Genomic DNA, 24,092 nt, shown 5'->3' on the forward strand with positions numbered 1-24,092 from the left:
GGGGGTTAATCTGTTTAAAAACTGTACGACTTTATAATCAATTAATCTCCAAAGTGAACTGCTCAATATGAATGCCAATCGCAAACAATCCACAGGGTGTACATGAATCTATGGAGATGTCTGAAATAATAAGTGTCAATTAGCGCACGTCTTCACAACAATGGCTTCGATAGGGCAGCAGAGCTGAGGGGTGTTAAAAGATAAAGGTGAATCGAATGTTCCGTTATAATTAGTTGTTTGATTAACATTAATCATACATAATATTTATGCTTGCGTTTTAAAAGTGCTATAATTACGATAGGGAATAGTCATTAAGGCCCCACTCATGAACACATCTATGATTAACATCTGTAATGGCGGCATACATGGAGATTGCAAATACACAGTGAATATTAACGGTCGCTTAATGTTCACGGAAAATTGTCTGACCATGAACATAGTGAAATTAAAAACAGTAATGTTTTTCACGTCTACAGTAATACTACTCAATAGTGTTCACTAGCTAATCAATGTGATCGAATTGTATATGAGACTTACTCAATACTTCGTGTACAACAAATAATAATATAAAATAAGATATTTATTTAATTTAATTTGTGTTATTTTTTATGTATTTTTTCTTTCTGTTATCGTTTTTGCGTGTGTTGATTTTGGTGTTTTTTAGGAATAGGAAAATGAGTACATTTAGTAACAAATATAATTAATCCATGATCTATGCCAATTGTTCATTCAATACTGAATGATGACGAGTTTTTTAGTTAACGCGACTAAGTCCTTACACTAGTGGTAAAAAAAAAATTAAGAATGAAATAGTATGCTTCATGCCTTTGTTTCTGATATTAAAGGTCACCAGATAGTATAATAATAAGACAAACTATCTAACCCCGAATTCCATGGAGTACACTCCATCCCTGAATTGCAATCAAATATTCGCTTTCAGTTGAATTCCAATGAAAAGTCCCTACTACCATTCTCTCAAATCATATATGGCATGCTTGCTTGCATTGATTTACACTTTAATATGCAATCAAACAACTTCCAAACATTGCTTGGCGAATTGGAAAGTCTTTTCACACCACAAATCTCTAAGTATCTCAAAATCAGTGCGCGTCATTTCATTTCGTATCATGTATCGTGTTTTTAGTACAATGTCTTAAAGGGGCATGGTCACGATTTTGGTCAAATTTTATTTTTCTGTTTTTATTAACAATGCTTTAGGAATGCATTTCTAATGATCAAACGAAATTTGGGTGCAAGTCGATGAGTTTTAAGCAAGATACAGGGCTCACAATTCTTCGTCATGTAAAGAAGGCCAGTGCACTGTTTTTAATTTGTTTACATAGGTTCAATATACCAGTAAAAAATCTTTTTCAAGCTGATTTGTCTATCTTCTTATTCATTAAAAGCATAAATAAACAGTTACTAACGATTAACACATTCATTTGAGGTCTAAAACTGGATTTTTCACTTCAACATTAAAAATGTAAACAAAAGCTTTGTTTACATAATGAAGAATTGTAAGCTCTGTAACTCGCTTATAACTTAACAAATGACAATCAAATTTTGGTTGCCTATTAGAAATGCCTTACTAAAGCATTGTTTACATTAAAATCGAAAAAAATAATTTTTGACCAAAATCATGACGATGCCTCTTTAAAACAGAGATTTTTTTATAAACAGTTGGGTTTTACTTTCTTCATTCTCTCCAAGACTTGTACATTGAGGTTTATTGTGTGAAACGACTTTTTAATCGACGCTATTTATACAGACTGATATACTGTTGGAGAAAATAAAAGCAAGCTTGCAATACATTGTGTTGTAGATAAATATCGTAAAATGAACGGTAATCAACAACTTTCCACTGTCAATTCGTTGAAAGCAAAAAACTAATTCCTGGTCCTAGTTAAAACAGGGATATATGTAATTCGGATAACTTGTGTTATTAACACTTTGTCGCAGAAAAATACCTGTGGTATACCTCCAGATATAGCTATCTTGTAAAATAGTGTGTATAATTTACCTCTGCCACAGGTAATTGATACAATGGAACATTTGACATTGGAAATAGATACACGACAGTCCAACAGCCTCTTCTCGTTCCCTTTGCATCTAAAGTTCCAAAACATCGCATCCCTTGATACCAGTCCACCGTTTACTGTGACGTATTTCCTAAAACAGGTGATTAAAATTTAATGGTCATGGAGTTTTAATAGCATGAACATGTTTCCTTAATATACTTATAAAGGCGATTACAGGTGAATCATAATGGTTAATTTTCTTTTTTAAATATTTCAAGTACAGAAAAAAATTTAAAATAAATTAAATAGAATTAGGCTGTGTGCCTTCAGGAATACGATAATGGTGATTTAAAATGGAATGAAGTGTGATTAATGAAATTGCTAAATTTATTCAATTTATTAACTACATTCAATTTTCCTCAGTCACAGTTAAATAAATGAAAACCTTTGTCCGTCCTACTTAAAGAGCTTAAGTTAATCTCATGATAAATAATATTAGATTGCAAAAAAAAAATTATTTAGTGAATACAATCTCATGGGCCTTACTATCATATGAAGAAAATTAAAAAATATGTTTTCACTCTTTGCTGACTTTCTCATATTTCATTTCTGAAAGAAGTAAAGAAAATAATAATAAATTTTGGTTTTTGTAGAATAATTCTTTCACCAATGTCTGAACATTGCGGATTCAGTGTCAGGTGTTACAGTAGATATGAAATAACAGTCTGTTGGAGAAAATCTCGTATCATTTATGGCCTATTACCGTTTAAGCAAATTTAAAACGTGGTAAGAAAAATCTTAGAAAAACATAATAATTAGCAAAAGATTTGATCATTAAATGATAAATCAGCCGGAATAAATTGATTGTTGTCGGGAATATATATTTTAAATTTTTTAAGGGTTAAGAACACCCCCATTAAAAAATAAATATGCAGTTATGTAACATTAAATAGCATCTATACTACTATATCAAAATAATAGACTCGATTTTTTAAGCTTTAATACCGAGAAATCGGATGAGTACTGTCTTTTGTTTTATATATTTTAAACATTATTGGTACTTGAAGATTACCAATTTGTTTTTATTTTTTTCTCAATCAAGCTTTGCTAAATAATAATCAAAGGAAATTCCTTTTAAAAATCCGGAAATCATCTGAATTTTAGGATTTTATAATCATTATATTTTATAATTAAGCTTCATTAATTTTCTCCAAAATCGTTCCGGAGCGATTCTGCAATTTTTTTCTACATTAATACGGGTGTACATATCGGAGACGTTTTAACTGTGGTGAAGGCCCGTCCGGAGATTTTTCAGTTAGTTTTTCTTACTAAGCAGAGTGTAGTGGAATCAATAGCATTATTGTAGGCTTAAAACTTGGTTATGTAAATGTCAACAATACGGCGTGTCGATGTATCTATTTCGTAAATGTCCGATAGCATATGTTATATACAAACCCGTGCACGCACGGGTCAAAGCCTAGTTGTTTGTATGCAAACAACTCTAACTGATCCGTGTGTCATGTGTCATTACTCCTGTTGAAAATTATGGATTTTAAATTATCTAAGTCCCGATGATAGGCCTATATATAATTACTATAAATAATAATATCAATTTTTTTGTTTTTTTTTTATTTTTTAAATTTAAATTGAATATATCTATGTTTTCAATTATTAACAATATCCATATTCTAATAAATTAAATTATTTTTTGTTGCGGATCCTTTAATTGAATAAGAGCATATATCACTCCCGATGCAGGTAAAGGCCTAGAGGGGATGACTTTAACATCAACACCAAACATTTTTTAAACAAAATCTACTATACAGAGAATAAACTTTTTAACTCAATACAGGAAAACTAAACTTACATTGGTAAACCAAGCTCTCGACATGCTACTTTAGCATCCTCTTCATCAAAGCCCATGTCACAAATATTAAGCCAGGAGTTGAGGTAATACAACTGTAGTATTCCACTGATTCCTGTCAGTGAGGTCTGGTTAGATTCTAATCGTATCAGTGGATCTGTAAGTATAAACAATTCATTTTTTTCTTTCAATAAAGTTAACACTTATTTAGGGATAAGTGAATGGTTCATTGTTTTCTTTCTTTCGAACGAATAGTTATAAAATGTAATTTGACTTTGATCTATTAAACTAAAAGCACAAGCCCAATAATTTTGCCAAATCGCGAAAAACAATTCCTAATAACATCGAAAACTTTGACCTTGATTCTTATGTGTAAGTACATGCATCCCAAAATGAGAATAAATGATAACACTACTGGCTCTAAAAAAACCCTGTCCGTATGAAAATCCCCTGTCTTCCCCTGTCACCCCCTGTGTTTTCACTGTCATCCCCTGTACATCCCCTGTGTGCCACTGTACAGAGCCCCTGTATACCCTGTCATCCCCTTTGCGCCCCTGTACACAACCCCTGTGTGCCACTGTAAGCCCCTGCCACCCCCTGTATGCCCCTGTCATCCCCTGTAAGCCACTGTCTGCCCCTGTGCATGCCCCTGACATCCCCTTTACGGTCTTTAACTGCTTGCTAAGTAAATAAATAGCTTTTAATTAATTCAGATTTTTTAAAATTTATATATAGCATTCATGTTTTAGACGGTGCTTGTTTTTCTTTGCATTTTATAGAGGGCAATATTATTACAAGCGTGAATAATTTTGACACAAATCAAGATATACTTGTATACCGATAAACCGCTTATTTTATTGCACGCATTTAAACAAATGACCATGTTCTGTAATTTGTAAAAATAAAATAAAAGGAAAAAAAAGAAAGAAAAATAAGTGGAGGAGTGCGTGAGATCTGCAATGTTCTGTGCCATGTAACCTGACTGAGATAAAGCGCATAATAACACAACATGATCAGCACGTGCAGATAACCACACACCGATCGAAATGATGAAATGATCACCTATATTTTGACTGTTTTGACCAGTGTAATGATGCATAGAATTAAACATCCTTTATGAAGTTCATGTTAATCGCTGATAATTGCTGTCAGTATTGTTTTTTTTATAAATCATGAGAGAGAGAGAGAGAGAGAGAGAGAGAGAGAGTTGATTTTTTTCGGAAAGGGGGGTTAGACCGATCCATTGTAACTTTTAACTTCTTTCAGCTAGTGTGCATTTTCCAGTTTAGTTTTTTATATGCATCATTGTATAGAATTGTCCACATGCATATATGATACCGTTAATGAAGGATTTAATGCATGACTGACTGCATGACTGTATGCAAATGCGGGTAACGGGGTACCATTTAATTATACACACATGCATTATATTAAACAATGGTCCGGATGTCGGATCAGAACAATATCAGGCATTTATTTAAATTCTATTTCATTTGAAAAATGAAAAATCTAAAAGAGCAATATACAGTTTTAAATCATATCACTGTGCCAAATTATGTTCTGAATTTAAAGCTCTTCAATCTTTTCATGTTTTTCATGTTTGATATTCTCAGAACTAAAAAATTTTTGTTTCTTTACTTGACAGACTGGGAAAAATTTCATAAGGGGTGTTTAAACAACATATCGCATTATTGTGTAGCATTACCGAGCATCCAGACCTGAGGACGTGTGTGTATATACAAGTACACGTGTGTCTGTCACCTCATTGTTCCCAGTCCCGCTACCGTGCACTGCAAATTGTCAAGAAGGGCTGTATACAGTATATAGCTATTATATAATCACTGACCGACCATTCAGATCTGAGGAAGTGTGTGTATATATACGTGTACACGTGTGTCTATCATCTCTTTTCCCCTATCTTGCTACCGTGAACTGCAAATTGTGAAGAAGGGTTGTGTACAGTAGCTATTATATAATCACCGACCGGGTGAAATAATGTCAACATCATCTCCTTTGAAAACTGTAGCTTCAATAAGCTAGTTGTTAATCATGTGTCTTTAAGTTTTTTGATCAATTCATTTGGAGTAGTATAAAACATTGATGAATTAAAAATCAATTTGACACCTCCAATGTTAATCTAAATAATTTTAGAAAATTGGTTATGAAAGATAATAAGGATTGCTTGTTTCCTTATTAAGAAATTAATTCCCGGTTAAACTATTAGTAACATTTAATTAAAAAAATCAATGCAATCTCTCTCTCTCTCTCTCTCTCTCTCTCTCTCTCTCTCTCTCTCTCTCTCTCTCTCTCTGTATAAACTCCATAGGCTACATGTATAGAAAACACTAGTTCTACATTTACATTTATGTTGTGCATGTTCTGACCACGGTTGCGGAATGATAAAGAATAGGTAATAAAAATTATGATTGCATGATTACTTATTAGGAAATTAATTCCCGGGTAAACTATATAATTAATAAATTTAAATCAAAGTCAATGCAATCTCTCTCTCTCTCTCTCTCTCTCTCATGACTAATCAGGGGTTTTTAAAAATATCTCAATATCTATAAAACCTCCTACATGTACAGAAACACACATTTACATTTTCTGACCTTTGCTGCAGATTTCTGTTCACTAGCAATTAATTAAATTATCTTTGATATCTTCCACTTTGCAGTAAAAAGAGATATGGCAATAAGATTTTGGAAATTAATGAAATTGATTATGAGATTAAAACATCAGTTTAAATTCAACTCATGAGTCCAATAAGCCGGTCAGAAACGTATTGAACAAACATAGTAAAATATTTTTAGACAAACTTATACAAGCTATCAAAGCTTTCTTTTGCTATTCACGGGAAATTATTAAAGGTATAACCAAGAACTTGGTTAGAAAAAAAAAGAAAGGTGTACTCTATCGTTACATAGCTGACTATAAATTCTATATTCTGACTGATTTATTGGTTTTGGTGCGCCTCTATATGTTTAGATATATACAAAACCATGTGCCGCGCTTGATCTTAGTTTCTAGTGTGTTGTTTATTACCAAGAATCATATGATTCATAGGCTTAAGATATCCATAAGTAAAGTGTACATATATCTGTAGACAATTTTAAAAACTTAATAATTCACTCTATGTTGTATTTAGTAGCGATGTTCCCGAGCTCCAAAGGACTACATGCCCCGAGGGCTTGCACACCTAATATAAAACATAATTCCCGCCCTCACCTGGGATTTACCACCCGGTGAATCTCAAATCTTTAAGTTGTTTGCATGATTTTTGAAGTATCAATAGATTATCAACTAAAAGATGTGATTTCTAAAATTACGATAACAGTGTGTCTTGTGATTCGGCGCTGTTGAGTGCAAATATTGACTTATAGCTCAAAATATAACACATGTGATTTCAATAGTTAAATTAAGAAAATGATATTGAAAAAACCCCCCAGTCAAAACCCGTGGGGATGTCAGGGGCATGCACAGTGGCTTACAGGGGATGACAGGGGCATACAGGGGGTGGCAGGGGCTTACAGTGGCACACAGGGGTTGTGTACAGGGGCGCACAGGGGATGACAGGGTATACAGGGGCTCTGTACAGTGGCACACAGGGAATGTACAGGGGATGACAGTGAAAACACAGGGGGTGACAGGGGAAGACAGGGGATTTTCATACGGACAGGGGTTTTTAGAGCCAGTAGTGTAATGTACAAGGATCAGTTTACTGAAAACTCAGATTTGTACGTTGTACATTGTACGATGAGTAATTCACTAGTATCATTACTTACTAGATGGACACATGACTAAAGCAGCGCTTTCTCCTGGGCAGTATCGTTTCTTGCGATACCGTCTTTGGCAATCCAAGAGGCTGTTCTCTGTACCATTACATTTGATGTTAGGCCAGTAGAAGTAAGAGGTGGGCATAAAACGATTTTTCGCACTTATACGTGCATACTTACTGAAATTTAAAACAAATGATATTTGTAAGATAAGGCTAATCGAAAAAAAAACCCTGCTTAAACAATGGATTGGTACATAATTAATCATCAATATAATAATACATTTGTCCTCTTATGATGTTATAAAAACTAGAAATATACACATTAACAAGTGTCATTTCAACCAAAGAAAATATCTAAATTTGTGTTGTAAAATGCTACACAAATTATTATATTTTGAGTTAGATGGAAAATCAGGATATACATTATGTATATCTATGTGTCTACTTAAAATCTGTATTAATGTTGTACTTTAATGAACGATAACGTACAAAGGTAAACCAAAATGGCGACAGATAACCTCAGCTTCTCTTGGTGTAAGCCTGTTTTTACAGATTCCTCCCCAAACTCCATCTCGATAAATTTCTACAACGCCCTCGTTATCCGGCGTTTGGTCGGTCAATCGTACGTATTCGTCTGGAGAAATAAATGATACATTATACATTCATAAAATATAAGAGATGAAAAGTTTAGAAATGTTTATTTTTAATCCAACGTTTCTTAATTTGCAAACATTGTTCTATAATGGGTTCATGAAACTATAATCACAATTAAAAGAAGTATGGTCATACTTTTGTAGAATGTATATACTGCATAACATATGGAACTTTGCCATTGTATTGTTTTTTTTCCAAATTATTTTAAAAAGACTCTTTTATATTCATTCAAAAACTGTAATCTAGAACTGTAACATACAGAAACATTCCTCCTTGTTAGTTATCGACAACCCAGGTTTGCAAAGACACACTGTCTTTCCTTTTTCATTGGTATGGCAGTTTGAAGTTTTGAGGTTGCAGTTGTGAACACCAGTTTTGCAATTGCAAAACTCCCCAGTGTATCCATCTTTACAAGTGCAATAACCGTTGTGTGCATTACAGTAGGCGCTGCTTGTTCGATTACAACGACAACTTTCACAATTTTGTCCGTGTGTCCATTTGGAACAACCTGTAATACGGTAAGTATAATATTATAGCAAATATAGTAGATATTTAGCGATTTTTAAATTTAAACATTGATAAAACATTAATCCTCAAATTTTATATATGGTTTATAAATCCCTACCGTTCATAATTTGAAGGAAAGTCTTTTAGATAATATGTGAGAGTTTTCATTTCATAAGGACAGAAAACTCCCCGTTAGTACAGTCTTTCTAACATGAATACCTAAATTCCCTGCACAATTTTTATCATACTTTCGAATGGTGCTAACTTGACTTTATAATTATCAATTGTAATGCCTTGAAGTGACTTGGACACGATTTTACTTTAAAATTTTAAATTTTATTTTTCCATTTTCATGGCTTATACTGATAAATGTAGAAGTTTATATTATAATGCTATGTCAAAATCTGAAAGTCAAATATCAAGTTATTCACAAGATACAGAGTTAATAATTTTTTGTCTTGTAAACAAAGCTCGAATATTGACATTTTTCACATATGAATAGTATTTGTGTAAGTTTAAATCAAATGTATCTTCTTTTGTTAATAGTATTTATGAAGATATTGAATTAGTTTAAATTGTTTTTACGTGCCATTTTGTCAAAGAAATAAACAACTATGAGACTCGATCTTTGTTTACATAGCAATCAATTTTTACCTCTGAATCTATTTATACTTACCATATTTATGTCCTTGTATAGAAACGATAAATAAGCAAGCCAACTCAAAAACGACAAAGTGTAATGAATTCTCTCTCAAGAAATAAAAAACAAGAGCCCATGGGCAACATCGCTTATCTGAGCAACGATAGGTATGATAAAATCGGCTTAATGGAGTCATAATACAAACTATCTGGACAAAGTAGTATAATACATGTAGATCCTGTAAAACTAAATTCCATTTTTCTCCGTCAGTATTTTTATGTTTATAATCAAGTCTTTTTTCTATCAGCATGATTTTTTTATTCATATCATATGTTGAGCATTGCAGTTCTCAAAAAGATTCTTAACAATTGTTTAATTATGAAATATAGACCTGTGAGCTCCAAGAATCATCAAGGGGCCAAAGCCTACACAATCTAAAAGAATCAACGATTTGTTAAAATGCTTGCATATATACACATAAAACCATATATTATAACATTTCAGTTTTTGTGAATAATTAAAATGTTTTCCTTTGTAAAATTAGATCCCAATGTGGCCTCATTATCATCCTCAAGATTTTGATTTGAACGAATTTGAAACTACACTATCTGAAATTGCTTTCACAAAGTTACAACATTCTAGGCAAGTGGATTTTTTAAAGAAGAATTTTAAAGTTTTTCTTCAGACATTTATTTGTAAATTTGTGTACCCCCCTCCCCTCCAAGTGCTCACCCCATCCTTCCCTAGGTAATCATGTTTTGAATAAACCTGAATCTACCCAATCTTTTTTTCAAGTTTCAGCTTTTCATGCCAAACGGTTTCTAAGAAAAGAATTTTAAAGATTTAACTCTATACACTTCAAGTAAAAGTTCAACCCCCATTTTCACCCAACCATCCCCCCCCGGGTGATCATGATTTGAACAAACCTAAATATACCCTACCCGAGGATGCTTCCACAAAAGTTTCAGCCTCATGGCGACTTAAAGGCCGAGCATTTTACAAACGCCCCCTTTTTTACTTGTACAAACTTCAAAATGATGCCGCTTGTCAATCAAGTTTGAAACAATAGCACCCAGTTTTATTGACGTGATCGTCCGAGCGTGATCTTGCCAGGTCCGCGGATTTCTGTATAGCAAGTGACAACGTTATCTTTGATAACTTCCGTCATGTATTAAAAAGGGGGAATTTAAAATTGAATTTTTAACATTACCGGTATTGAAATTGATTATGAAAAATAATTATTCAGTGATTGAAAATACGCACAATTTATATTTAAATTATGTTAAATGTGTGTGACCTATTAAATTCCACGAAAATGCATGGGCAGCTCAAAAACATATAAAATTTTCTTTTAACAACAAACTTACAATGTGCTACCAAAGCTATATTTACTAGTAATTCACTCAGTTGGAAGTTGATGCATAAAAACGTCACTCCATGGAAAACGAACTCCATTAATTGTCGACGTATAATGACCGTCTTTACACTCCACATTCTTAATGATCGTATGTTTTTCATATACTATTATAATTGTTTAAATTAACTTTTTAAACAATGTCAAGTGCTAAACATAATGTACTGAGTTAAATTTTTAAAGCAGAATTCATTAACTGCATTTTTTCAATTGTGCTTTACACAGGTGTGCTTAGAGAAAATTCGGACGACACATAACATTTCTGTATAAAATCGCTTCGTATTGTTATTAGAACAATAAGATATTCAAAGTAAGACAAATTCTGATTAATTCTTTATTTCCTGTGTATTAATTTGCTTCCTGTGTATAGCGATTAGCAGCGTTCACGACCACAGGTAGACCTAAAGCCCCGCAGGCCTTCACATCTCTAATTATTAAGCCCCGCCCTCACCACCCGGTAAAAATGTTCGGCCTTTAAGTGTCAGCTTCCTTTCTCTTGGGACAATTTCTTTTAAAATTCTCAAAAATTCTCAATGATTTCCAATTATCTCACCTTTAAAAAATGGGCGTTGTAATTAATTTTCATAACTTTGAATTCATTTTGCTTTAGGGTGTGTTAAATTAGGTTGAAATTGACCCAGTCGTTTTGAGAAAGATGTTGAAAATTTAAAAGTTTACGGACAGACAGACAGAGAATATGTGATCAGAAAAGCTAACTTAAACTTTTAGCTCAGATGAGCTAAAACGGTGTCAATTGCGATACTTTGCGTTATTTTGAAATACCTCGTTCGCTCTATCGTACATACGCTAAAATGTTTGTAGTGACCTGATTGCAATTTTGAATACATGTAATTGCTCGAATTTGAAACATCGTGCTACTTCAGATAGTTGCCCTTAAGAAGCTTGGACTCCATATTAATAGTATTTAAGTTTTTTTTCTAATTTTTAATGAAAAATGTACAGTAGCTTCATCAAAATTTATATCAAAGCTGGGGTATTCTATATACCTATTTTGGCGCTTAATACAAATTTATTCTATTTTAGATAAATAGAATAAAAAAATCATTACAAACAAGAAGTTCACATTTTCATTCCATAATTTATATTTTGAGCTTTTTGCACTAATAATTGCTTGTAATTTAAGGTTTACAATTTGTGGCCCTTTGAACTAGGATATAGAAAATCCGAGATTCCTCCGACTCTTGAACCTCACTTCACATTCTCTAGGTAAAACATCAATAATATAATAATAGATGCTGGGTTAACAATCAGGGGAGCCTCAGATTAGGGTTTCGACTTCAAAATGAATCTTAAAATGCAAAGATGACTCTCTGACATGTCAAAGGGATATGATACTCATCAAGGCCGGTCAAATGAGAATCACAGTTAAACAGAACGGAAATCCACGTCTTTCCACTGTTTTTCGTTAAAAGCAAACATGATTGCAATTCACAAAAGAGGTATATATATATTAATCGGAATTGGATAACTTGTGTTATTAACACTTTGTCGCCAAAACAAGTGCTTGGGGTTTGCTTCCAGAAAATAGGTATCTTGAAATATTGTTTCTATGATATACCTGTGTCACATATGAGCGTTACAATGGAACATTTGACATTGGAAATAGATACTCGACAGTCCAGCAGCCTCTGTTCGTTCCCTGTGCATCTAAAGTCCCAAAACAGCGCATCCCTAGCTTCTAATCCCTGGTATACTGTAATGGATTTCCTGAAACAGATAATAGGTTAAAATGGTTAGTGGAATTTAAATATCGTGTAAATGATTCCGTTAAGTACTTAGAAAAGGCGATTTCAAGTAATCATAATGATTTTCTTCCTTTTTAAAATAAATTTAAGCACAGAAAATTTTCGAAATGGATAAAATGAAATTAGGATATGTGTCTGAAAGGATAAGGTAATGGAAATGTGAAATAGTATTTGGTGTAATTAATGAAATTGTTGAATTAATTTAATTAATTAATTACATTCGATTATTCTTGATTACAGTAATTAAAAAACCTTCGTCTGTCCTATTTAAATAAGCTTAAGTTGATCTTATAATATACAAATATTGACTGGGCTTGAGGGCAACATTGATTATATTTGCCCCCGAGGGACGAAATATTGCCCGACGCGATGCAAAAAAAATGTTTACTTAGTATTAAGTGAATACAAAGTCATTTACATTACTATCATATGCTTTTGAAGAAAATATGTTTTTCACTCACTGTTAACTTTCTCATAACTATTTTTTTTTCCCTAAAAGTAGTAATTAAACTACTGAAAAAAGTTGATGTTTGAAAAATTATTGTTTCACCGACATTGCAGATTCAGTGTCAGGTGTTACAGTACATGTAAATATGAAATAAAAGTCTTTGGGGGAAAGTCTCGTATGATTTATAGCATATTGCCGGTTAAACATATTAAAAATTTGAAGAAAAAAAATATCAGAAAAACATCGCAGGTATGATAAGGCAACTCTCAGCGATCGATTGAGTAAAAATTCCTCTGAAAGATATGACGTCACAAAAAGCAGCATGATGTCATATTTTCATCAGAAATATGTGAATTTTAACTTTATTTCTGGTTTAAATTATAAAAAATGTGGGTGTAAAATGCCACTAGAAAATGTTCTAACTGAATGTACATGTATCTTTGATTTTCCTGTATTACTTATAATTACCATTTATGACGTCACAGGCATGTTTAATAGAAAAGATCAATGTTGGGAGACAAATCATCGGAATGCAGTGTAAACAATGCCGAATTAAGATTTATTGAATACAAATACCCAAGATTTAGATGAATATCAGTGAGGTTTTATTGGCGAGAGTTATAAGGTAGGCAGATAGACATTTATATGGCTTTACCGGCAGTGTGTACAAAAAGGCAAAAGTGTAACACTACCCCGAATATTACGAAAATTGAATTCGGCAAATATCAAAAGCACATGGCCTAAAATACTTGAAAAGTGCTGCTAGAATCCTGTGCTTTGTTCTTGTAAATTAAAAAATACGTTGTATTTTCAATGAAATTGAAGAAGCTGAGGGGGTTTCCGATAAGTAATGACAATATTTATTTTATGCGATTAACGATTTCAGCAGTAAACCAATAAAAATTAATCAATTGCCAATCGAATTATTGTATTATACATACAAATGAACTGCAGGGTAATGTTACACTTTTTGATTTTTCTGTTAAGGTAAAAAAGTGATCTATTTTTAACTGTATCGTGATACCATGGCACGGCAGCTTCAAAGATCGACTCGATTCCGAATGAGACAAATTTAGCGCTGTTTTTATAAAAATAAAGCATTTTTTAAATTGATCATAATATCGACGGTCATTTATCTCGGGAGTTACTTTAACCTACCCGCAATACTAAATAGCAAATGATTTGATTATTAAAAGTAATGAATTGATTGCTGTCAGGAATGCATATTCTAGGTTTTTAAAGGTTAACAATACCCCCTTCAAAAATTAACATGCAGTAACATTAAATTGCATAGTTTGTATGCAAACGATTCTAGCTGTTTCATGTTTCATGTGTTATTACTCCTGTTCAAAATTAAATTTTTAACTGACTTTGTTTTGAGTCCCAATGAGCCTTGAGGTTACTTTAACGATGTCAATTAATTTATTTGGCATTTTTGTTTGAAATTTGATTTGTATATAACAATATGTTATGTTTTCAATGAATAACGTTAACACAATCATTCTTCTGATTTTGAATTATTTTATGATGTCTATTCTTAAATAAGCCACATTCAATGCAAGTTAATGCATAGGGGAACTGATTTAGAAAGCAACACAAAATATTATTTTCACTAAATCTACTATACCGATCACAGAAACGAACTCATATAAATGCAGAGTAACTATACTTGCGTTGGTAAACCAAGCTCTCGACATGCTACTTCACCATCTTTCTCATCAAAGCCCGTGTCACAAATATTGTGCCAGGAGTCAAAGTAATACAGCTGTGGTATACCGCTGATTCCTGTCAGTGAGGTCTGGTTAGACACCAATCGTAGCGGTGGATCTGTAAGTAAAAACAATTGATTTTCTTCATTCAATAAAGTCACACTTATCTAGCTACTAGCCAAGGGTGCATATTTTTCTTTCCTTACTTTTCATTCAAAGGCGTTAAATGACAAACAGAGATAAAATATATTTTGGCTTTGATTTTTTTTTAAATAAAATCGTAAGCATGCTAAGTTCGCTTATCTCCCCGATAAAACTTCATTACACTATCGATTACTTTGACATTGACTATGATGTTTGACCTTCAATTATTCATGTCGTTATTCATAGAGTTGTGCTTTAACCATCGTGTGTGGAATATGCATCATATTGCTCAGCTCAAAAATACAAATAGATAATAAATCATTAAACGTATAGGAACCGGTTACCTGAAATCTATTGTTGTTTTCCCTCGAATCTCTGCGCTAAAGGTCATGCAAAGACAGTATGAAAAGTACTTATCCACTGTGATTACTCACTAGAGGGACACGTTATTAAAGCAGCGCTTTCTTCTGGGCAGTATCGTTTCTTGCGATACCGTCTTTGGCAATCCAAGAGGCTGTTCTCCGTACCATTACATTTGATGTTAGGCCAGTAGAAGTAGGAGGTGGGCATAACACGTGTTTTTTCAATAATACGTGCATACTTACTGAAACAAAATTTAAATGATGATTGAAAGACAATGATGATTGAAAATATTGCGGTAACAATGTATTTGTAAGATATTTATCATCAAGATATGAATACACTTGTCCTTTTTATTGTGTTAAAAAGATGTGAATATACACAATTCCATTTGTAAAAAATCAAATATAAATTCTGTGTTCAAAATTGTTACACATATTGTCAAATTTTCAGTTGCATGAAAAGTTTGCGACATAAACTATTATTTACGGTATATCTATGTTTCAATTTTAAATTTGTAAAAATTTATGACAATTTCAGATAAACAAGATACAAACAATAACGTACACGGGTAAACCAAAGTGGCGACAGACGACCTGAGCTTCTTGTGCTGTGAGCCTCTTTTTACAAATTCCTCCCCAAACTCCATCGCGATAGATTTCTACAACGCCCTCATTCTCTAGGGTTTGATTGGTCAATCGAACGTATTCATCTGAGGATATAAATGGCATACTTTACATTCTTAAAATAGAATCCATCAAAGGTTTTGAATTCGGCTATTTTGAATTACTTATTTTTTATTTATTTTTTGCAGACATTGTTCAATAATGAGGCCTGGAAAGTATTATTAGAGTTCAAAAAAGCAATATGAAAATATTTTTTAGAATGTGTACTAACTTAAGATAACATGTGAGACGCTGACGTTGTTTTAGTTTTCTTTTTCGAATTACTTTAAAATACGTTATTCAATACTCGTTTCAAATTGCCAACTATAAATGTTACGTACTGAAACATTTCTCCTTGTTTGTTATCGACAAATGAGGTTTGCAAAGGCACACTGCTTCCCCTCTTTCACTGGTATGGCAGTATGACGTCTCAAGGTTACAGGTGTGAACTCCAGTTTTGCAATTGCAAAATTCGCCAGAGTAACCATTTTTACAAGTGCAATAACCATATTTTACATGACAGGAGGCGCTGGTCGTTTGATTACAGTTACAGCTCTCGCATTGTTGTCCATATGTCCATTTGGGACAATCTGTTAAACAATATATGTTACATTGTTACAAATGTAGTAAATGTTAAGCGAGCTTGAGTAGATGCATTGCTGGAATTTCATTCTTTCAATACTATTGGTTTATAAGCCCTTAATGTTCACACGGTAGTAGTGGTTATTTACGCTGGTGGTTAAGTACACGTATATAGTCAAACAATACGCGTGGGTATTTAATTCGCGGATGTGCAATTTACCAAACTTAAGTTTTGATTTTTTTAACATACGTGCGGGGGTATTTTATGCAGTTTTAATCTTACTGCGTAACTAGTGTAAATTTCCCCCACGCGTAAATAATTATCACTTTTACAGTATTTAAGAAAATCTGCAAGAGGTAAGATTGAAATAAATTTTCTTTGAACATAATACTTGCATTCACAGTTCGTTAGTCTTTCCAACGTGAATACTTAAGTTCCGTGCACAACTATTATCATACTTTGGAAGTGTGCAAAATGAGATTCATAAATACAAATTGCAATGCCTTAACATAAAATATAATGTCTAATAACAATTTCCTATTCGTACATTTTTTATACTCACCATATTTCTGTCCCTGTATTGAGATCATTGATAAAGCTAGCAAACTCAAAAACACCATAGCGCAATACATTAAGTCTCAACCAATAACATATTTTGGGGTCAAATACGAACTTATAACCGCATCATTACGGTCTGTGTTATTTTGAAATACATGTTTGCTTTATCGTTCCTTGGTTAGAATGTTTGTAATGGATCACGTGTGATTTTGAATAATTGCTTGAACTTAAAATATCGTGCTATTTCTGAGAGTTGCCCTTTATGAGTTTCAAGGCAAAGGTTCAGTTAAGGATCATCGTCAACACTTGACACAGTGTTAGCATAACTTGAGACCGTGTAATCCAACAAATCAAGACGTAAAATGGGTCAAACGTCATGTGCCTACTATCTCCATTGTAAAATACTATTTATATCATTTCGTTCCGTACTATTTATATAGTATTGTCTTTTATTAATTTTCAATCTAAAGTTGAAATAATCATTTTCAACTTTAGATTGAAAATTAATAAAAGACAGTATTCACAATAAATTCGTATGGATGTCATTACTAATGAACGTACGATTTGTACGTATTGCAAAGCATCGTCGTAAATCAGAAATAATGACATGACTCTAGCAAGTTATTTATTTCATTTTATGCAAAAAGAGTGTTTCTCTAGCTTATTTTGATATTCATAAGTGACTTTTAAAAAAAATACTGAAGTGTCTAATTGTCAAACCTATTCTTCAAATGTTTCCTTACTAAAAATGATAAGGTGGTATCAATGTAAAAAAAATTATTGCCCGAGGTTTCTCTCAAGACATCAGTTTTATTCAGTTATAAAAATAAAGATATGAAATCAATATATATGTAACCTGTTACTTCTGGAGTGGCAATCTTGCTAAATGTATGGTAATTTGTTTTGCCTTTAAAAATAAATGTTTGGAAGAGCCACTACATCTTTCGATTCATAAGAATAGATGCGGTCAAGTGTATTGATTACATTGTTTGTAATCCAATCAAGAACTTTGTATTTAATATATGTGTGCATGATTGTATACTGTTTGGGTTTTTTTAATTGTTTTCCGTTATCTGTTAAGCGTTTGCCAACACCCAATTTTAATTGAATTTATTGTAGCTGCACATTTTCTAGCAATTATGTCCCTGTTATTTCCTTTCTGGCCATTTACTGCTTAATGCATTCTTATACAGGGTAGTTTGCAAAACAAACTATTGTTTTAAAATATTAGTTTGTATATAGAGTCCTAGCTGTTTGCTTAATATTTTTACTGTATGTACTTGGACACACACGTGCATTGTTTTAACACATAGATCTAAGAGGCACTTGACCCCATTCGAAATTTACTAAAGTCTCTACTACTTAGACGAAATGAAGTATTGTAAACCACAAGAAAAAGATTTCCATTCTCTTGCAACATAACTCTTCATGTCCTTCAAAAACTGTTTTGAAACCAAGGTAACATGGTTTTTTCCTATGTAGCAAAAGAATAGGGCAATGGTGTTGTGTATATGACTTAGAACAATAACCGAAATATAAGGTGACTTTCATTACACTAAGAATTCTGTCTTAAATTGTTACGAGAATTGTTATTTAAATTTAACTAAATGTGCCGGTGAAGTTTAACCTTTCCAAATTCAGCAAGATGGTTACACCCAATATAACATCAAATGTCAGGTTAGAGGCAAATGCCCAAATAGATATCTTTTTAGTGTTTCTATGTCCAATTTTGCCAATATTCATTAATATTTCTAATGAAGTGTCAAACTTAAAGAAAACAAGAGACCATTGTCCTTGTAGTTAAGTCTTTTGTCAAAAAGAAAGCCTTTTGTTTAATGACAAGATTTATCTTATGATAAGCCTTAAAATGTTCAAATAAAAGACCTATATCCAATGATAGCCATTTACATGAGACGCTAATTAGAGTCTTGTATCATTCATTCATTCATTCATCTTTTATTTCCTCAGAATTATGATTTAAGTAAACACATTAATCCATATGCAAGATGCATTTGACTTCACTGACCTTTCAATTTGATATAATAGCATGTTAAACAAAATGTTTTAAATAATTTCCTTTAATATGAAAAGGGTGTCATGCAATAGACTCCGTCTTGCATTGTTTAATGAAAAGGTAGTTATCTGTCAAAAAGAAAACTACTCTTTTTAGTTGAAAGAAATAGGGAAGAATTTCGCATGTTATTAGGTGTCTCTTTTTTCAGGATTTGATAAATTATTATGTTTCTCTCGGGGGTTTTTTTTTTACAAAAACTATTTCTTTTCATTATTTTAACTGAAAATAATTTTGTCATGTGACCCTAATAAGCCGCACTGCATCAGCTCTACTTAACATTCATATCCTAAATTATTCCTTCAAATACTTTTTATATGAACAATTTTGTTTATGTATAATTTTCCGTTCCATTCTTTGACATTAACATGTTTTTGGACGAGTTTTGAGCTCTTAGCAAGCAGTTTTTGGTCCTTTAGTTTTAGGGTACCTTTTTAAATAAATAGTAAGTAATTGTCCTAATGTAATTAATACGCAAACCTTGGTATTAAGCTATGAGGAAAGTAAAGGACTTATTTCAATGTAAATTCAATATTAGGTGAATTATAAATCATTTAATGAATACATCGCTAACGTTACTGCCTGTCTGTTCTAAATTAGCACATAAAACTATCTTGTACAATCTGTGTGTGAATTATACATTTTTCAAAACGACTGCTTAAACAACAAAAATTCAATATCGATCTTTAATTAGCATGAGATAAAATACCACGCTGTACGTTATCAGTCGTTATGACATGTCTGTTCTGACATTTCACCTTTTACCCAAGCCTCGATCACATTAATGTTAACAAATCGACCAAAGTCAATTAATGGCGTTGTTCAACACTTTTTAGTACCACTAAGTACAGAATTTTACATTATTGTCCGAAAATGAATTTAGTTTTTTGGGTTTTTTTTTTTTTTTTTGGTGTTTAGAAATTCAGGAAATGAAAGGAAATTTGTATTGATTAAAAATTAAGGAGGAAATTATGTGCAGGTGTGTTTTTTCCTATAATTATGAAGCTCAATTCAATTTATATCAATTCACTTATTCTCTCAAAAACCACCTAAATGATATAAGAGGTACAAGTTTTATTTACAAAAATAAGTCTGGAAGAACTAGAGAACAGTCAAACAAACTGGCTTAACTGGTCTTCTTTAGTATTACTAAGTCTACTTTTCATAGATAGGCTAATACAACCATGCATCTGACACCCTTGGATTTGTTTTTCCTTTTTCATCGTGCGTCAATTTTGGTCCGAATAAAAAAAAAAACTTCTTTCAAAATTTTTGGGGGTAGAGGACGCATTCGCAAATCCTCTTTGAAATGGACATCATTCTAATTATGGTTTTGTGCTAATTTAACCAAATTACCTTAAATTTAATTTTTTTTTTTTTATCTTGGATGAAAATGATTTGCCATTATGCATTCCAAAAGAGCCATACATCCCTACGTAATTATAATCTTAAACTATTTCTTCCAATACTTTTTATGTATTATTTTTTAAAGTATAATTGCTTTTCTATACTATTCTTTTAAGATGTCATTCACTTTAAAGGGTCTCGAGCTCATACATCTTTGCAAGCGTTTTGGGGGTCACGTATACTAGTGCTTAGTATATAGTTGACCTATTCTAATGTATACGCGAACTTTGATTTTCATATTTAAGCTGTGATGAAAGATTGAGCCCCATATGGAATTAAATGACCATGCATAGTTCATATATTAGGTTAACAACAAATTAACCACTTGATGAATATATCTCCAGGTTTACTGACTGCCTGATTAATTGCATTATGTCAAAGTTAATAAAACTATAAAAACGTGAAAAGTTTTGTCAGGGTTAAAGTACTGACGTCATTATACTTTATAAAATGACGTTATATTACGTAAGGGAAGATATATCTTTACTAATTGCGCATAGAATCTACATGGTTTTTAAAGTGATTGCTGTTAACCAATTTCTTAATTAGTAGAAGGAAAACACCATGCTATACGCTATTTAGACGTGTTCTGTCTTATTTGACGTTTTACACAGGCAATTTATTATCAGTGAGGTTAACAAATGGATCAGTCTGAAAAACTCTAATTCATGACGCTGTATAACACCGTTTAGAACCACTAAGTACAGATTTTATAATTATTGTTCGAAACTGATTTAGTATGGTTTGATTATTAAAAATCAGGAAATAAATAGAGGGCTTTAAAAAAACTAAGAAGGAAATTGTGTGCAAGTGTTATTTAAATGATTTATGACTGGTGAAATTGATGCTGCATTTACTGTGCACTGTACAGTTTAATGGTGCATGGGCCTAATGGGTGACTCTAGATAAGGCAGTTTTCTACCTGATTGAATCAAATCGTTTATATAGTTACTTTAGAACTCAATTTACAATGATGTTGGTTTTTATGATTGTCATTATGGTGGTCGAATGTAGGGAAAAGAAGGAAGCTTTTAATAAAGCTTATTAAGCTTATAAACGTGTTTTTTTCTAATGGTTAAAAATGGGCTTGTATTACCAGTACATGATATTGAAATGATTAAGTTTAACTTTCAAGGTGAAAATTCTGCATTGTTGAAATCTTATTGTCTTATCAGACAGACACTTATTCAAGAAACTAATTTTTTTTAAGAATTACAGCTTCTTTTTATATGTCAATGCTGTAATTCACGTTATATTAACATACCAAATTAGGTATATTGTCTTAATAATTTAATGATCGAAAACGTGTATCGTTGACCGGATATATAAGAAAGGTCTTACAAATTCCTTTATTGGTTGAATTGGTTTAGACGCCATCCTAAAAGTACTTTTATTTAAAGGATACATATTCATTTCTTTTCATTATCGATTTAAATTGAAGTCTAGACAAAAAATTTGTCAAATTTCGTTTTTGAAAGTGGGAAGGGGAATGGTCAGACTGAACAGAAATCTGACAAGCGCTAGATCAAGAAGAAAAAAATATGATAATTTTCAAACATAGGCAATCACAGATAACAATGAATGCGAGAGCTCGTGCAAAGTAAAACGTTTTAGGTACTCGCAAGAGTGATACACGATTTATAAAGATCGTAAGATAAATCGCTGGTATATATGCGTCTGATTTGCGACCGTGAGACTGTTGCTCAACATGTCTCATGTAATCTTGCAACGTTTTACTATCATTGCGCCATGCTTTACTACTAGTATATATACCCTGTATAAGTATAATATATTATCTGTTTAGAACAAAATTTACAATATACATTTATTGTATGATGGTGAGGGAAATACATGTATGAAGATTTATTCCCTCAAGAAAAATCATATTTCCCGAGGGCTTCGCCCGAGAGAAATTTATTTTTTCTGGGTAATAAATCTTTATATTCCCTGAACATTAATGCAATAAACGTTTTATTATACGAAGCAACATATGATTACATAAAATACGTTGATTTCTAATAATGTTTTACTTTTCAACAGTCGCAACATTAACGTCATGATTGTTTGATTTCCCATGTAACTTTCTCACTTTTCTTTCATAAATCATAGAGAGTTAAGTTGGTTCTGAGATATAAAGAGAATCATAATGATTAAATATTTTTGATTTAATCATATTTGTTTACATCGTATGCTCATATCGGCTTTTTCATTCCTATGACATCGCCCTGTCACGTGATTTCTAGACCAATCAGATATAATAGAATAATGATATTGAAGTATAATGATAAATGCTGCTGCATATCTGTATCTTCTTGGGCGGCATCTTTCCTCGCTTTCAACTATGTCTGAATATGGGCGGTGTATATACCTCCTCTGACTCGCACGATCATTCGTACCATGGAACGCATAATCGCACGTCCAATCACTTCAATCGTCCGATCACCTAATCTCTCGCGCGTTCGATCGTATTATCTTTCAACAGTTGCTTTCATTGTACAACAGTCGCATACAGACGCAATATATATCGCAAGATTCAATGCGTTTACATCGCACAACGCTCGCTTAGATCATGCGAAATTCTTACGAATACTTTTTTAAACATCCTTGATAATGGAGATCAGTCTCTGCATCTGAAGCTACCTCTGCCATCTTTTTATATCATAGTTAAAACAACTTTGCAAGTTTGAAATAGAATTATTATCTATAAAACATGTGACCTGTTCCAAAAACCTTAACCCCCTCCAGCATCCGAAACCTATGGCTCAGATTCAGCACTTAAGCCTGTCAGTAGCATCAGTACCATATGATGCATCATCCATGCAAGTTTGGTTAAGAAAGACCAGTAATAACTAAGATATAATCATCAGAGGGCACCTGCCCCAAAATCTTTAACCACTCTAAAAACCTTAACCTCCTCCAGCATCCGAAACGTATGGCTCAGATTCAGCATTCAAGCCTGTCAGTTGCATCAGTATCATAAGATGCACCATCTATGCAAGTTTGGTTAAGTTATGACCAGTAGTAACTTAGAAATTGCTTGCTATCAAAGGGCACCTGCTCAAGTCCATAAGTTGGTCCAGATGCATCACCCATGCAAGTGTGGTGAAGATAGGACAAGTAATAACTTAGATACAGGACCTGCAACAAAAACTTTAACCAAGTGGGGACGCCGACGCCGGGGGTATAGCATAAGCTCCCCCCCCCCCCCCGACTTCGTTTCGGTAAGCTAAAAGTGCCTGCCTCGAGAAAAAAATCCCTCTGGTCCCTCTGATGCTACGTGCCTGGGTGTATAGTACAATGTACTGAAATGTGCGATGTTTGATATGGAAATTGTTTCATTTTACATTCAATAAAATAATCAATTTCCATTTCGCCGCATATTTCAGTATATTTATCATGCAGCCATGGTCATCAAAGAAAACATGTTATTTAAACACAAAGGAAATGTCACCTATTAAATGTAAATCTAAATAGTATCAAACGGAGAAAAAAAACATTTGTTTTAA

General features: G+C 32.6%; 1 protein-coding gene across 1 annotated transcript in view; it reads right to left on the bottom strand.

Annotated features, from left to right (window-relative positions):
• LOC105319820 (scavenger receptor cysteine-rich type 1 protein M160) overlaps window positions 1–17,299 on the bottom strand; it is a 28,739-nt gene extending 11,440 nt beyond the window's left edge. The window contains exons 1-11 of the mRNA XM_034455055.2: window positions 17,113–17,299; window positions 16,309–16,557; window positions 15,870–16,014; window positions 15,377–15,546; window positions 14,763–14,916; window positions 12,455–12,603; window positions 8,574–8,822; window positions 8,150–8,294; window positions 7,668–7,837; window positions 3,886–4,039; window positions 2,021–2,169 (exon numbers count right to left, since the gene is read on the bottom strand). Of these exons, the coding sequence (XP_034310946.1) occupies window positions 2,021–2,169; window positions 3,886–4,039; window positions 7,668–7,837; window positions 8,150–8,294; window positions 8,574–8,822; window positions 12,455–12,603; window positions 14,763–14,916; window positions 15,377–15,546; window positions 15,870–16,014; window positions 16,309–16,557; window positions 17,113–17,182 (1,804 nt within the window). The 5' untranslated portion in view covers window positions 17,183–17,299. The remainder of the gene's footprint in view (window positions 1–2,020; window positions 2,170–3,885; window positions 4,040–7,667; window positions 7,838–8,149; window positions 8,295–8,573; window positions 8,823–12,454; window positions 12,604–14,762; window positions 14,917–15,376; window positions 15,547–15,869; window positions 16,015–16,308; window positions 16,558–17,112) is intronic.
• Window positions 17,300–24,092: the final 6,793 nt, after the last annotated feature.

The sequence above is a fragment of the Magallana gigas genome, chromosome 5, assembly GCF_963853765.1.
Source record: "Magallana gigas chromosome 5, xbMagGiga1.1, whole genome shotgun sequence".
NCBI classification, from domain to species: Eukaryota; Metazoa; Mollusca; class Bivalvia; order Ostreida; family Ostreidae; genus Magallana; species Magallana gigas.